This window comes from Ambystoma mexicanum, chromosome 5p, assembly GCF_040938575.1.
Source record: "Ambystoma mexicanum isolate Mex_15411 chromosome 5p, UKY_AmexF1_1, whole genome shotgun sequence".
Taxonomy (NCBI): domain Eukaryota; kingdom Metazoa; phylum Chordata; class Amphibia; order Caudata; family Ambystomatidae; genus Ambystoma; species Ambystoma mexicanum.
In genome coordinates, this window is record NC_090930.1 from 1,098,373,497 (window position 1) to 1,098,390,675 (window position 17,179).

A 17,179-nucleotide genomic window follows, 5' to 3' on the forward strand; every position below is an offset into this window, starting at 1 on the left:
AGCATAGTTTGGAGCCTTAGGCGTTTTAGGCCCTACCTTACGGGGTCCACCTTCAAGGTCCAAACAGATCATAAGCCCCTGAAGTGGCTTATGCAGATGAAGGGTGAGAATCCGAAATTGCTCAGGTGGTCCATTAGCCTGCAAGGGCTAGACTTCACCATAGAGCACAGACCAGGGAAGAGTCACGATAATGCAGATGGCCTTTCCAGAAGGTATGTTGACCGTCTGGATGAGGGTGTCTATCCCGTGGGAGATTAGGCACCCTCCACCTCAGTCTGGGGGGGGCGACTGTGATGCTGGAAATGCATCAGAGGGACAGGGCCTCTGAATCCTTGTCCTTTACTGTTTTTTATCGTGTGTTATGTCGTGTTTTCTGCCCAGGAGTCCATGTGGGACTCCTGGCAGTGCAGCTCTCTTTTGGTTTGGTGAACAGACCCATGGGATACCCTTATGGCACCCATGGGTAGGGGTACAACCCTGTGCCCCTAGTGTATGTTTTTGGGCACCTGTGGGTAGCCCACAGAGCAGGGTATGGGCTGGTGGCAGCTCCATGCTGAAATTGACAGGTGCTCTGGGTGTCCTCCATTTTGGGATACCCAGGCCCTGCCATTGGAATCAGTTGATTCCTGATGGAAAACAAGATGGCCCCTGTGGCCTCTTGCTTTCTATTGCCTCTTACCTTGTTTTCCCAAAGTCCTGGGAAGCCCTGACGCTGTCCCTTCCCCCTGACTGGCTGTTGGGTGGAAGTTCCATATATGGTGTTGTTGTGAAGGCCCAGCTAGACTGACTGGAGCCTTCCCATTCACTGTATGTTGTGGGTACCTCCTGTGGGTGGGACCTGGGTGAAGGGAGTGGGTGACCAATATACACTCCTTGTTGTGGTTGTCTGGTTTCTGGCATGTGAGACAAAGACTGAGACAGCCCTGCCCGAAACTGGCCTGAATGCAGTGTGTAGTGTTGAATGGCTGGGTACTTGTCCCAATCCACATTCCTTGTTGTGAGTGTCTGAAAGGGAGGAGTGTGGCCTGAATGCACTGTGTGCCTGATTGGCTGACTGACTGCATGAATGCCCTTCTGTGTGATTGGCTGCTGTGTGTGTGCCAGCAGTGTGGATGAGAGACAGAATAGTATATCTGGGGACCTCTCACCACTGGAAATTGTTCAGAAGCGTTCAGAAGCTGAGTCTCCACTCAAGAGTAACTGGAACTGCTGACCCTCGACGCCCAGCTGGAAGAAGAAGACTTGCTGCTGCATTTGCTTCGACCGATCCGAAGGCTGCCGTGTTCGTCGAGGACTGACCCGAGAGAGGACCTGGTAAGGCGCCCTCTTCCCGTGCTCCGAGGGACCATCGAGCACCGCTGAATCTTCGCCGAAGCTCCCTGGACGCCAGACCATCGAAAGGTTGCCGACCGGAGAAGGGGACTGCCGAGGAGACCGAAGTAAAGCACCCGGACCTCGACGCTGTCAAAGTCCATTGCCGTCGACCAGGGTTCGCAGGTCTGTGTAACCGCTGGAGGCCCGTCGAAGTTGTGTTGCCCAGCCGTGGGAACCACTTGACGCCGTGCCGCCGACGACCGGAGCCGTCCGCTCCTTGCCTAAGAACATTCGAATCGAAGGACTCCCTCGTCCGCACCGTCGACCGCTTTATCCTGCCGGAGAAAGTCGAGGACGACCAACGCGCCGAGGAGAATCCGCCGGTGGGTTTCCCGCCACCTCACGACCCCAAAGACTTGAGCGACTCGACGCCCTTGCTGGGCCACCGTCATTCACAATCTTTGCGGTCCAGAACTAGTGTCGCCGAGGTGCCCCGCACGCCTCTTCCTCGCAGGACGCCGACGTCTCGACGCCGACGAGCACCGCTCGGATCGAAGCCTGCCGCCTCATCGACGCCGTTCTACCCTGTTTGTTGTCGGACGCTCGGCGCCCCGTGTCTCCCGCTTGAAAGGGAAGGCATTCAAGAAGGGCCGTCGATTCCCCGACACCGAACACTGAGTTCCTCGACGCTTCTCGACGCCTCTCGACGATCCGTGACTCCTGCTTTAAAGGGGGTCATTCAAGAAGGATCTGTCGACGCCTCTTCGAAGAACTCGACTCCACCAGGTACATTGGGGGGGTAAAAACATTGTAGGAGAGAATAAGACTATTGAACAATATATGGACTGGGCTTGTGTTATATCTCTTTATTTTACAGGTTGCCCAAGTGGGGGGATCTCCACACAGAACTGTGTCCAGTAGCAACGGCCAGTCTTCTGCCTATTGTTTCAACCCTCTGGTATCTCTCCTCTCTCTATTGCGGTTTCCTTCTTATTGATCTGCGTGCCATTTCCACAGTATTGTGAATGCACTGTTATGAGGTCTAATATTAGTGGTACCACTTTAGAATTGTAGATATTTACCATTACTGGTTTTCCTGAGCACAAAGTGCGTTGTTGTGATAAGTGTACATAACCCTTGAATATTAATTATATAAAGACTGTGTTTTCAGTAATACAGTGTGTGGACATTCCTTTGTGGGGGCTTGGGGATACACTGTACTTAAGAACCAGCCTGCATCACCTCCTGAGAAGCTAGGCCTTGATTGCTCGTCCATCGCTACCGTAATAGAGAATCTTGGCTGGGGTCCTCTGTGCCTCTCCTCTACCATATAGAGAGCGGAAGTACAGACGCCCCCACCGGTCCTTACAGCTTGCTTCTAGATTTCTTCCGAACATTTGGTTCCTTCTAAACTGTCGCCCAGGTATTTTGGTCCCTTCAGGGTACTGGCTCTTCGTGGTACTGCTGCCTTCTGGCTACAACTACCCCGTCCTGGTCCCGGATTCATTTGGTGTTCAATGCGTCCCAGCTAAAGATTGATGTTCTGGATCGCTTTGGGCGCAGTCGTAGGCTTCGGCCTCCTCCTATATCCACCGCCTCTGGCCCTGAATACAAGGTGTCTGGGATTTGTGACACCCGGTACCAACGTGGTACTCTGCAGTATTTGGTGGATTGGAAGGGGTACTCGCCAGCTGATCATTCCTGGTAATCGGCTTCTGCTATCCACGCCCCGGTTTGATCTAGCGTTTCCACCTTTTCCACCTGGGGAAGCCCGGGTTTGCTCCCCATTCGGAGGGGGCATACTGTCATGCGACATGGACTTGGTTGGTCCCTGGCAATGGAAGTAGGTGGATGCTACATATCTGATTCCTTCCAAGACAGTGCCTCACAACCACCGCAGCATTGCCCTCTCTCTGGCTCCCGAAGGCATCCAGGCTCCGCTCCCCTACAGGGACACAGCATTTCTACTCTCCCGTGCAGAGGCTCTATGTGTTGCTTCTTTCCCGTACCAACGCTGTGTAAGATCTCCCTCTTACTGTCCTTTCTTTTTTCATCTCATTGTCTCCCATCTGTTGTCATAACTTCTGGTGTTCTTTCGTTCACTTAGAGCTCCCTGATACCCACAGGCAAGAACTCGCCATCTCACAAGCTCGGCTCTGGCACTGCGGCGTCGTTCTGGGTATGAGGATTGTGTACGGTTACCTTAGCAACGCTTGTCTCCCTGCCTACGCATTCTAAGCCATGGATTCTTTCTTACAGTTTCACAGGACTTGTGTCTGAAACCATGCTTCCTCGCCATCTGGATCCCGTTATTGTTGGTGCCCTTCAAGCAGTGATTGGCAATGCTTACAAGTCTTTACGGATCTGCGAAACCGACTCCGTCGGCGCAGTCGATTATCCACGCAGTTTCCTACAAGTCGGCCAGTACTCCTCCTGTGTAGTGAAGCATCAGGTAGGGAGCATTCGGTAACAATCTGCTCTGTTCCAAATACATCCTTTTCTTGTATTCACTGTTTCTGCTTCTTGCAAAATGCTCACCCTTCTCTTCACTCAGTCTCAGGAGCCGCGTCAGGCATTGGATTTTGTATTTCCGCAGCCAGGGAACGGACAGTACTCCTTTCTACTAAGACTGTTCTTTTCCCTCTTGGCTCATTCTCTACAAGTCATTAATCCTGCCTTATCCACCTTCACGCAGGAGTCAGGAAACTCCTAACCTCATCCTGGGATACAACCACGGATTGCAGAGAAGATCCTACAGCCCACAGCAAACTATGCCCAGAAGGGACTTAAGAAGTTGAAGACCTGTTTCAGAGTGTTTTCCCCAGAGGGTTTCCCTGGGTGCCCTGTTACTCTGGACCCATTGTTTAGGCTGGGTCAGGAGAGACAGGGTGACCTGGAGGGCTGTCCTTGCACCTAACTGCTGCATCTGTTTCAGGTCAGTCCACTTTCGTTAAAAGCTCACATTCAGAATTCCTCATTGTTACAATACCAGAAATGAGTGGGCACCACCCAATGACAGTAATGAAAACTTCAGTCAAAGACCTTAAACATATGCTTACAATGTATCAGGGGCACAGCAGGGTCCCCAGTGGTGATCTGGGTTAAGAAAGTATACGAAAAAGGATTAAAGCAAACTAGCTATAATACTGTGTGCTCCCCTCTTTATTCTAACTGCTTGTCTGTTTATGACAATCTGCCTCATTACAAGTGAGGCGGTAAGGGGTTAACGGCGCCGGTAAAGGTGCTGGCGCCGTTAACCCCGTACTGCCTCATTACGAGGTCCCCCTCTGGTCAGACCAGACGTCCTTTGCGGGTCCCGCGAGGGGACCTGCATGCTAACAATGGGCCCGTCATTAGCATGCTCCCCATTCCCATTGAGCCCTATTGGGGCTCAAATGGGGATGGTCCGGGTCCGTGTTCCCTGAATGGGGAAATACCGGGCCCTCCAAGGTCGGAATGGTCCGGTATTTCCCCATTCAGGGACCACGGACCTGGCCCCGAGTTTGGAGGCAGCCATGCCCTTATTAAGGGCATGGCTAACTCCAAACTCGTAATGAGGCCCAATGACTCCTTAGCCAAGCCGTCCATGAAAACATTTTAAAAAAGTAACTCTTAAATGTAACATGAGGCAGCCTATTGCAGACATCTATGTGAAGTTTGCTTCTACAGAGAACGCGACAGCCATTCTTAACTATACTTTTGACTACTGGCTGTCCCTCATACTGGCAAAACGCTACATCTCTCTGGCTCTTGAGGTAACTTGGGGTGAAAGATGTGACATTTGTCAGGGATCCTCCCTATGCACAAAGTTGATCATAAACATTTATCAAAATGGAACAATCATGACATTTGTTGGGGTGGTCAGGAAAGGTCCCAACGATAAAGAGGGGTTCATCTTGCGCTTGCCATATTTGGGACTGGGGGTGCAGCAAAACGGGCGCGAGATTGCAGTTTTATGTATGTATTGTGAAGGCATCATAAAGCAAGACACAGACAACAGACTTAAAGTCCAAAATAAAATACTTTAATACATCAAATGGCAGGATGGTATAAGGCCTCACTTGCCCTATGTTAAGATGGGATTTCCCCACCTGAACAAAACTAAGGAAAGTCTGAGTCAAACAGTTCACCTTAAAAGTCTATCTGTCTCCAGAACCTATACTTGCACTCACAACTAAAGCTAACCAATGTGTAGGGATGTTCAAACTAAAAGAAATAGTGTTCACTCAAAGTTCTGAGATTCTTCCAGCTCGCAGCTTTCTGTCAGCTCCCCTTCCCCAAGTATAAAAAAGTTCCATGAAAAAGTCTCAAGATTAACTTTCCAGTTCAAGGTGCTACAGTTCAAAACCATTCCTCTGGGTTCCCTTCCCCAGGTTCCAAGCACCACAGTTCAAAGAAAACAAAAAGGTCTTGGGGCTTCATTCTGACAACCACACATGTAGATCCTTGAGTATCAGGGTTCCCTTCCCCAAGACTTTAACTTCATCATCACAGTGTCTTTAGGTTTTCAACTTTAAGGGCTCACTGTTCTAGGTGAAGTTGTCAGACCAAACGGTTCACCCATCACAGGTCGCGCAACCAGGATCCCTGACTCTCGCCACTCAGCTTTGATGTGTAGATTTTCCTTCTGGCTTTTCCTCATAAGCCTCTTGGCTTTGCTACACTTGTCAAACATCCTTTCCAGTCTTTGGCCTTGTCACATGTATTCATTCAATTCAGTGTTTCGATAAACATTCATGTGGCTTGATTGTAAAGTTCCATTCACTTCAGTATTCAATAAACATTCGCAGGAGCACCACGGTGTGTGAGCGTCCTCTTTGACACTCACTGGCTCGTGGCATCTCCTGCCGGTGATTCCCTTTGCTTCTCCTTCACAGCTGAAGCCGGGAAACTCACCTGATGGAGCTCTGCTCGCCTGCCACCTGCCTCTCTCTGCCCGCCGGCAAGCGGAATTCTTCGTTCCAGATGCGGACAGCGTCCTCGTTACTTGGTGCTATCTCGCAGCTCCTGCTGCCAATCTTCTGTAACGGAAGCTCCCATACGTGCAATACTTACACAGCCCACTGGCTACGGGCTGTGCATGTTTTCTGGGTAGTTTGCCGGTATCCTGACCTCTCGTCCGGTCCCACCATGGCTGCCTCATCTGAAGCACGGTCCCCGGCTGGTCTCTCCCACACAGGCCTCCCTCTTGCTCTTTGTTCTGCTCCAGTGGTCTCTTTTTATACACCTGCAGCCCCTTGACAGGCTGCAGATGTGCATCTCCAATGGGACTTGCCTGACAAGAATTAAAGGGACATGCCTGACCCGCATGACTCCTTGTAGGCATTGTCCCCGTCCCAGTACCAAAGTGGTAAAAGAGTGTGGTATTCATTACTCTTAGTTGCCTCTTCTTTGCCCCAGTACTGTCAAGTGTCATATGTGAGGAAATGAGGGGGGTAGCTTTATAATAACCTACAAAGGTCGGAAAAGGTTTGTTTGATTCTCAACAGGATAAGGGGGATACCATATCTCTCAAGGACCCTCTACCCAGGTGATCCTCCCTCGCTTCTCCACCCCCAGGGCCGGGATCCAAGAGCATGGGCCAATACCGTGGTCATCTTAGAAGAGGATCCATGGGTCCTAGGACTGAGAATACCCTCAGGTTTCTCACAGTATCCTGTTTAGTTAAATGTGAATGGGATATGTTACTTTGGGTTCAAGTTGATACATATAAGATTTGCATGCATGTAGAAAGATAAATGCCAAAACCGTTAAATGAAATATAAAACACAATCCTCATATGGTATGCTATAAAGTGCCTACAAACCGGCAACGAGGAGTTTCATAATGTGCATGCAAGGAAGTGGACGGGTCATAGAGAAGCCACTGTGAAGAAAATATGCCAGTTATTCAAAATGCATGCACACTGATATACATACACACGTAGTGGGTTTTCTTATAAATGGATTAATCCTCAGCAGTCAGGGTTTCGCAAGATGAATTTTAAGTGATTTTGAGAAACTGGTTTTCCAGAGTTTCAGAGGCCAGAGGAAGGGTAAATGAGTAACTACTACTTTGGTAGATGGCCAGCTCAGCTAACAGACCGGCAAGGGTTTATGGCCTGGCAGTATCAAAGAAAGCTGTTGTAATCTCTTCATGTGCATGAGAGCCTGCATAAGGGCTCCGGCCATTTGTTTTTGACTAATAATAAATGTGAAGTGAAGGGCGCCTGAGGCCAGGGTTGACCAATATTTTATGTGTTTCGATTGTTTTCAGGATGTGCCATACGTGCTGACATGGTTGTCGTTAATTATAATTTTCCAATGATACCAAAGCAGTGGTGGGTGAGATAGTTATCGACAGTTCAAAGGGAACCTGTTTATTCTGCTCTCTCTCTTTTCCTTTTAAGTATCCGTGCAAACCATGTGAATGTGTATGATGATGCCATGACCTACCATGGACGAATGCTTAAAAGAGGTGTGTTCTACACATGAGCTAAAGATGGTAGTCAAAATAACAGCCAATGAGTATGGAAGAACTGGAGAAAGATGGGATTTCTTTGTATAGGTTTAGGTGGATTGTAATAAAAACTATGGGAGTGTTTTTACTGTTGCAAAAATGTGTATAATGTGTAAACTTGTGTGGTTTGGCGAGACTTTGGTTATTTTGACTCTGCAGTGTCATCTAGCTCCTCCCCGGACGATTGTACAATAAGCCTGCACTCGTTCATTAAGTGATGGTCCTGCTTGGTTAAGGTGATTAGGGGTCCATCTATACACTGTCAGAAAAACCTTCTTGCCTTTGACATTCTTCTTTCCACACTCTTTTTTTCTGGTTATGCCTCCGCCCCCACTATTAGACATGGATCTGCAAATACAGGGTCCTCTGCCAGGGCCAGCTTGATTGTCCTGCAATGAATGGCTGGCTGTCAGCCTTGCTCTTCTTGAGTGCCCAGCTCATGTTTCTGGCCACCATGCCTTCTCTCCCTTCCCTACCATGCGTTCCTCTTAGCAAAGTCTTCAAAGGTTGGAGCTACCTCAAAATCAGTACTGCCAGATCGGTTAATAACCACGCCAAGAACATGCACGCCTTGCTTGAGGAATATGATATTGACTTTCTCGGTTTAACTCATATCTGGTTTTCGAGTAACCACATGACCACTATCAATGCCCTGTTTTCTGATGCTTTCAATATCCTTGCAAGCAGCAGAACGAAAAGTGGGAGCCTTGCATGCAAAGTCCTGTTAGATGCTAACACCTGCCCCATGGACATATTCATCTTCAGGCCTCCGAGTGACACCCAATCTATACTTTAAAATGTGGGCATAGCATATCGTAGCCAAACTCGTTCCAACAAAATTCTCATTTTAGGAATGTCAGTATCTGTCGTGATGCTCTAGTAAACAATGTCACTTTGCTTTTCTCAGGTCCTGTGCCTCTCTAGCCATTATTGCCTGGCCTTCCATTCTGACGGTTAACCATACTGGACATAGCCTAGCTGCCTTTCTCTTCACTGAATTGCTGATCATGAACATATGCATCACCCGCCTTCCCTGCCTGACCAAACCTATGAACACACAGCTTCTGACTCTTACCACGGTTGTTGAATTATTCTAAGACCTAATAAAAGGTCTCCACTTCTGGCTTTTCTGACACCTTCACTCTGCCCCACACTGACATTGTAGATGTTGGGGACACCTTGCTTGCAAACCTTGGCTGCAAACTTTCCTGATCTTCTCCCTCCTATTGTCAAGGAAAAAAACTTGTCCAATAAATGCAACAGCTGTTACAGTACAGATATGTCCCTCATAAAGAGGAAGAACAGAGCCCCTGAATGCCACTTTCATGGAACCAGAACAAAGAGGGACCTGCTAGCATACATGTGTCCCATGACAGAATACTAATCGACCATAAAATACAACAAAAAATACATCTTGCATAGTTACATTAACCTAGCAACTAACAAGTCTACAGAAGTCTTAAGGGTCTGCAAGAAGCTGAGTACCCCGGCTGGACGGTCCATATTGCCTAGGTCCTCCCAAGTTCTGACTGATGGCCATTCCTTCATTTTCTTACATAACTTCAACCTGAATCCAGTCGAATTTTCCCATCACAGTAGCTGCGCCACTCTGCTCATCTGAGCATCCATTGCGAGACCCAAAACCCCATTATCTTCCTTTTCAACCAGTTACTCCACAGGAAAGTATGTACTTGCTTCAAATGATGAAAGCCTGATCTCAACAGGTCTACCCTTACCCCACTTGCACGATTAAAGATTACATGTCTACCTTAGACCCCTCACTAATCACTCTGTGGGAAAGTGACTTCCATACTTTTTTCTTTCCCCAGAGCTAAAATAGATGCATGTCCTGGCACTTCTCAAGGATCTGTCAGAAGACCCAGAAATCCTGTCTTACTTACCATCCCATTTCCACCACACCATTTATCAGTAAAATCCTTGAACGCTGGCTTCCCTCAACTCCTCGACGTCAATATGGGCTTTACTGTCCAGAGGTACTGAGTGTACCTTTTTAATCATGAGGCACAAGCTCCTCCGATAGCTAGAGACTGCTCTGCTTTACTTATTTTTTGGAACTTTTCTGCCACCTCTTAAACTTACCTTCAACCTCTGAATGGCCTCACCACTTGCTTCTTCTGTACCTACCAAACCTACGCTGGTGACACAAATATCACCTTCCTGCTCAAAGGCGACTGCACCCTGGACTCCATGTCTATCTCATTATGTCTCTGTCTTGCCTAGGACTGGCTATACAGCAACAATGTATGATTCAATGCTGCAAAAACAATAATTATCTATATGGGTGCCGTTACCCACACATCCCTTTCCCTGTGGCTTGGAATCTAGGTTTTTTTAGGGCGTACCTGCATTCCGCAAATCATTTGCTCAGGCATATTCCCCCCTTATCTCAATATGGTCCACAAGGTAGAAGTGACAAGGGCCTTAGTGTTCCCTGTTTGGGAACTTCCGTCCCCTGCACACTATTGAAGGCTCAGAAAGCCAAACATTTACAGATAGTACTATTGTACATTGTGCAAAATTCTTTGGAAGGGTGTATTCATAGTAAACATTTGTAAGAAAGCAAATAAGTAGATAGAACAAGTTATCTGAATTAAGTACAAAATCTATTTTATTATTCACAAGAGGGATAACATGCCCAACTCGTTTCGAGATGTGCTCTCTTCTTCAGGGGTCAATGCAATTTCAGATTATGTTCAATCTAGTCAAAAGAATCAGACATGTATGTGATTAGAAATCAACTGATTTAAAGAGTATACATATAAACATTCAATGGCATAAGTCAAGATATTCAGTAAAAGTTCAGTAAGATTTCCCACAAAATTTGTTGGATAGACAATCTCTAGTTTGGATAAATAGTCATTCATGGCTCATTGTGGTTTCACAGGTACTAGACAAAAAGAAGGGCTAATGGTTCAACAAGCTAAAGTAACTAAGGGAATACCTATCAAAATTAGAGTTTTTGCATCAGAAAGGAAAATATCATTCTTATCCTGTTTGTTTCTAAAGGATTCACATAGAAGGGAGCAGTATGCAAATTCATGTACTCCAGTAGCTATGAGAAGAGGATTTAAGCAGAGAATGTTTTCACAAGTGAAGATAAAAACCTACCAGCACAGTAGCAAAGGTACTTTGGAGAATAGTTGTTTTTTGTGGATCAAGGATTTTGCTTCAGTTTGGGCCATTAACCATCCCAATAGGATATGGAAAAATCGGACCAGCAGTCATGTGGACATGTGATGGTCCTAAAATCAGGATAAGTAGGTAAGTATAAAGGATCTAAATAATAAAAAATAATAAATAAATAAAACGAGCAATACTGTTAATCTATCTAGGTAACTTACTTGTGATCGCAAAGAAGCGTTCTTGGGTATTTGTGGCGTTCCTAGGACGAGGAAGAGGTGCGGATCTGCAGGGATCAAACAGAAGAAGTTTGATGAATGGTCTAGTCTCCAACTACAGACCGTAGGGGAAACCAAAATAAAAACTAACAAAGGACTTAACCGGGATGTAGATCCTCCGTGGTGGAACTGAGAGCGTGGCAGACTCTCGCAGCAGAGACCCAAAGAAGGAAACCAGAACGCCGGAAGGGAAAAAAAAGTTGCCCAGGGTGCACGCAAAGAGACTGAGAACTGAGAGGCTGGCTGGGTAGAACGCCAGCAGTGCAACACTGCGGGTCCACGCGGTCTGGCAGAGGGAGAGGCGTCAAACAAGGTCCGAAGCTGCGGAGCTGATGAAGCATTCAGGAAAGAGCCCAGAGCACAAGCAGCAGAGAGACATGGGGAAGCCCACGACCGACCGTAGGGCTGCAGAAAAGACCCAAAAGGTATATGGGTGGCTGATCCTATAGTTTGGGGTCCCTAGAGGCTACAAGAAGGCCTAAATATAACTGTGCATGACAACTGGGGGAAAGAGGATAACCCTGATGGAACAGAATATGATTAAGACACTATAAACAGTATAGTGTCTGCGACACTTATAAGAGAAAACCATACCACATAACAAACTTACCTAATCTTCTTCGTGACAGTACTTGGAGAGAAGATGACCTAGGGCTGTCAAATATCAGAAGAGGGCGTGAAGAAAGCTGCAAGAGGGATTCCTGTGAATACAGTACTTGGCAGGACAGTAAACCAAGTCTACCTATGAAAATAAGAGACTGAGAAGGGTACTGTGAAAAATACAGAACTTGGCAGGTGAGTAAACCAAGCCCGTGTTTGAGATTAAGTACCTGGTAGAGAGGGAACCAGGTCTACCAACCTGACCCACCACCAGTTTGGAGAAGCTTCCAAACTACCCTCTTCATCGCAGTACCTGGCAGAAGGGAACCAGGTTTGCCAAACAGGGTCAGGGACCCACCATCAGTTTGGAGAAGCAGCCAGAGTACTCTTCTTCATCGCAGTGCCTGGCAGAAGGGAACCAGGTCTGCCAACCAGGGTCAGGGACCCACCACAGTTTTAAGAAGCATCCAGACTACCCTTCTTCATCACAGTGCCTGGTAGAAGGGAACCAGGTCTGCCAACCATGTTCTGGGATTCCAGAGACAGAGAAGGCGCCTGAGAAAGGTTTGTTGGGGAAGGGAGGCATTCACAATTAGTGAATTGTTGAAGTGTGTCATAAACCTAAGGACATCTGAGGAAGGAAGATATTCCCCCAACAGTTGAGGAACTGTATTAGAAACCCTACAAAAGGCTGGGGAAGGGAGACATTCCCCCGCCAGTGGAGATTGAACTTTCAAACCAAGAACTGCCATTTGCCTTATTTCAGAAATAGACTAAATCACTCATTTATTCATTTCTTTATTCTGTTTGGGGGATCTATTGATATTGCACAAGGCCAAAATCATTTACATTGCTTAGGAGTTACTTTTCTCATATATGTAACAGAGAAAATGTTGCTCACCCCTATATGACATCAATGAGTTCTCTGGACTATACCAGCAGCCCTGAGGAATATCATTTGACCTAATCAAGTTATATCTCGAAGGCTTTTGTCTGTCCCTTGTCTTGAACATAACACACATAGTTATGTTAAAATTGTTTTTGAAACCGTGACCAAGTGTATTTTCTAACATACATATTCAAATGAACTTGCTACTTTAACAGGAAAACAAGTTTATCTGTTGCCATGTCTACGAATACAAAAATGAATAAAGTTTAGTATCTTTCACCTGAAGAGCTGTGAACAGTGTTCTTTCCATTGTCATTTCAGAAGTAATTTCACATATCAAAATTATCCAGTTGCTTATTCTTCCGTCGTTGTTTACAGTGCCTCAGAATCTTGACAAAGAAACCTTAAATAATCTTTTTTTGAAGAAGGCTTAAACATTATGGGTTGGAATTCTTAATGAGATTAGTGTCTTCCATTCAGTTTATCGCTTTGCCTTGGACCCTCTTACGCAAAGGATCATCATTTGTAGAGCATACAAGATCCAAGGCTAGCCATTCCCAAAATCCTTTGGCAGACGATTGGCCAGAAACAACGTTTCACCTATAACACCCCACATTTTGCCTGCATCAAACGGAAACATTTCTTTCTAGATGTCAATGATAGCAGTACATACCAGTTTTCCATGGCTTTTTCAACAATCTCTTTTTCTGAATAATTGTTTTTGTTCCACGCTGTTGCCGCTTGCTACATTTATTCATGCTCAGAAGTTCAGATGTAAGTTACCCACTGCAGAAACAAAGACTATTTTAGTCCAGGGTATGTTGATGAAAGCAAGCTCCAATGCAAGTTATTTTGTTTATAGTTTGTTCAAACTCTGAATATGTGATACATGAGATTAATGGACAGAAATGCTGTACAAAGAGAAAAGTTGGCTCACTTGGAATTAAAACGAAGGAGATCCCTTTTGAATTTAAAGCTTAACTTTCAGATTTATGCATATTTTTTGTGTGATACATTTGTTTTAAATGTATAAGCCTGTTTTCTTTTCTTGCTAGGAATTGGCAGACGTGTGGAAGATCTCACCTCTGAACAGCTCCGACTTGCTGTAAAGTAAGATTTATTTTTACACCATTGTTCCTCTTGCACAGCAATGCCAAATAGGGCAGCTTTTCTGTAAATATATCTATTTTGAGATATTCTTTCTCATAAACCTCTTACTGCACATATTTAAAATTAGATATAAATATTTGAAATCAATCTTCTCCCTTTTGGTTTTTAAAACATAGAAATTGTCAAGCAGGTTACTATATTTCAGCAGTTGCCTAGCATAGGAGTACACCTGCCTATCAGTTCCCCAAAACATTTGCAAGATTATTGTGGAAAACGAAACCATGGAGGCACCGGACATCTTTAAAGTAGGCAGAAAAAGGCAAACAATTTCAAAATGAAAAGCATAGATCACAACATCAATGTCTCACATATGATCAAATGTATTAATCATTATTTTCATATAGAGATAATTAACAGCAAATATGTTGTCCTGTATAAATTGTAGAACATGTGCTAAAAACCTGTCTAAATCCGGTCAAACATCCTCTGTTGTTAGTCGAAATGCCTTAGGTAAGAAACTGCGGGTAGCTATCATGTGACCATCTACCGTGCCAGGCACCAATAACCCTGGCATTTAGTTTCACGCGAATAGCATTTCAATAAAGTATTTGCACTATTCAAATTTTTCCTAAAAGTGGTTTAAGTTAAATAGGTGACCTGCTGAAAGCAATTTAACTCTCGGAGGGTGAACACATTGAATTACTAAATATAGATTATTTATATTTTTCATTTGCAGAATGTTTCACAATTTTCTACATGTTTTGTACTGTGTGTGTATATATATATATATATATATATATATATATATATATATATATATATATATATATATATATATATATATATATATATATATATAACTGGGCCTGCGGTAGCAGGCCAGTAGTTATGTTAAGTTGCTTAACCCATAGGAAGAGCACTTTTGGGCTGGCTTATAACTTCGCTCCCCCGGATGAATCCTCACCAAACTTTGCAAAAAAAAGTATATGGCCCGCTCTGAATTTTTTTGTTTTGCAAAGTTTGGTGAAGTTTCGTCAAGGGGGGGCAAAGTTATAGGAGAGGGTCCCAATTTTTTTTTTTTCCATAGACTGAATGGAGAAACACTTTGCTCACGCCTACAGCCCAAACCGCTGGACGGATTTTCACAGCACAAGCGGCGGCTTGGTCCCGAAAGCGTGCTTTTGTTAAATTGGTGTAAATCCATCCAGTAGTTTTTTTAAAAAATGACCAAAATGTAAGTCAAAAGAATTAGTGATATATGTGTCCTGTCCGCGGACTCACTTCCCTGTTCGGTCCGCGGACAGGACTCGGATTGGCTTAGAAGGCAACGTGCTGTCCGTGGACATGGGACGCGTCCACTGATTGGATGGTTAAAAGCGTGAAGTGCATCAGATTTTTTGAAACGCCTGCCATCTTGGATTTGCGGACTTCAGCCGCTGTCCGCAGACATCGCGGTAAAAACATATTAAAAAACACTTGTCAAATTTATCAAATAATCTCTGGGGAGGTGAGGAGTGATGAGGATGGGATATGGCTGCAAGAAGCAAAAGAATTGGTGTTGGAAGTTCGCGGACACCTCCATTGCATTACAGGGTCAGAGAAAAGCAGTTCTTGGATTGCTTATAACTTTGGAGCCACTTAATTAAACTGCATGCTATTTGCACCTATATTCCTGACCTGATTCCGAATGAGTCTGTAAAGTTTGGTGGAATTCTGTCAAGAGGGGGCAAAATTAGAGGGGCCAAAATAATATAAAGGCTTATAAATGAGGTGCCATTTGACGAATTTACACTTATGTTGGGGAACTGATAATAGATCTAGGTATAAATGCTTTTGGAAGTTTGGTGGGATTTTATAAAGATGGGCAAAAATTAGGGGGGGGTCCCAAATTATTTTAAAGGCTTATAAATGTGGTGCCATTTGACGAATCTACACGAAGGTTTGTAAATAGATTATAGATCTATATTTAAATGTCTTTGCAAAGTTTGGTGGGATTTTGTCAAGAGGGGGCAAAATTAGAGGGGGGGTCCCAAAATATTTTAAAGGCTTATAAATGTGGTGCAATTTGACGAATGTACACAAAAGTTTACAAAAAGATTTTAGATCTAATATAAATGTTTTCATAAAGCCTGAATGGATTTTGTCAAGTGGGGGCTAGGTTATATGACTATTGAATGTGTATACCTTTGACACTTTTGAAAAAATAAAACACGGGTGGATTTCCAGCAAACTTGTGCACAGAGCATTGGCAAGGATCTGAAAGCATGGTTTGGAAATGTGCCCGTGTTTTATTTTTGAACAAGTGTCATAATGTAGGTACAAAAAATAGTGACATACCTTTTTGGTGACTGAGGTGGTAGCCATGGGCAGTGGCCAGATTGTCCGGGTCTGTAATAAGGTCATGATCCGGACAATCTGGCTACTGGCCATGACCACAAGGGACAACACATGGGGATAAAGTGGTCATGTCCACCTGGGACCGGCTTTGTGGTAAAGTTGTTCGAAATTCGGATAGGTTTGAAACGGAAGAAAAATGTGGTCGCAGTAATATGGTCATAGGGTTCTCTCTTTGCCTTCTGCAGGCTGCCATAGAAAGCGAAGAAGGGCCCTGTATGGAACCCCGCCTTCCCTTTCCATGGTGGCCATCTTGGAAAAGGATTTTCTTCAGTGTTCCGGTGTAGGAAGGAAAATCCTTTTTTATCACTCTGGGTTCCTGCTTTGGGAACCTAGGGTGCTAATGGCCTTCATCCCTCATTACAGGGGCTTGAATGGGGGGATAATGGTCCAGAGACCTCGTTATCCACCCTCGCTTCGCTTGGGCTGATAACTTGGGCTGCTGGGTCGGTATCCACCATTCCATTCCCTGAAACAGGGGATGAACGCCACAAAATTCCCATTAGCATAACACAAATGCAAATGGAAATGTTGGAAAACGTATTGAGTATATGTACTTTACTGAGAAATGTAAAGTACATGGAGTATATACGTTTTTTTTAGTTCTTTCTTTTGTTGTTTTCTGATGTTTTGGCAGGAGAGCTTAGAAGGAAAGGTGGGGGCAGTGTTTCTCATGCTCCTTGATTACAGCTTCAAAAGCACTTTGGAAGTGCTTCCCTCTGCAAAATGCTTTGTTTTAGTATGTACAGAGGACTTTTGTCTTCGAAAAAAATGGATCAAGTGCCTCTTTTGTTGCTTGCAAGGTAGCTGGTGGGATTTTGTGTCCCACAGAAGTAGGCTGTGTGGTTACAGTATTGGTTGAGGAAGATGAGGTGGAGGAAGACAGCCTCCTACTTGCTAACGAAGGAACAACTTTTCTGAGAGCATTGCGGTCATTGGATTTGGTGTGGCAGCA

The 17,179-nt window shown here is 45.1% G+C and overlaps 1 protein-coding gene across 1 annotated transcript in view; it reads left to right on the forward strand.

The window, feature by feature from the left end:
- The window catches only part of MBOAT1 (membrane bound O-acyltransferase domain containing 1), a 773,590-nt gene that overhangs the window by 413,134 nt on the left and 343,277 nt on the right, over positions 1-17,179 (forward strand). The window contains exon 6 of the mRNA XM_069613577.1: positions 13,776-13,830. Within this exon, the coding sequence (XP_069469678.1) occupies positions 13,776-13,830 (55 nt within the window). The remainder of the gene's footprint in view (positions 1-13,775; positions 13,831-17,179) is intronic.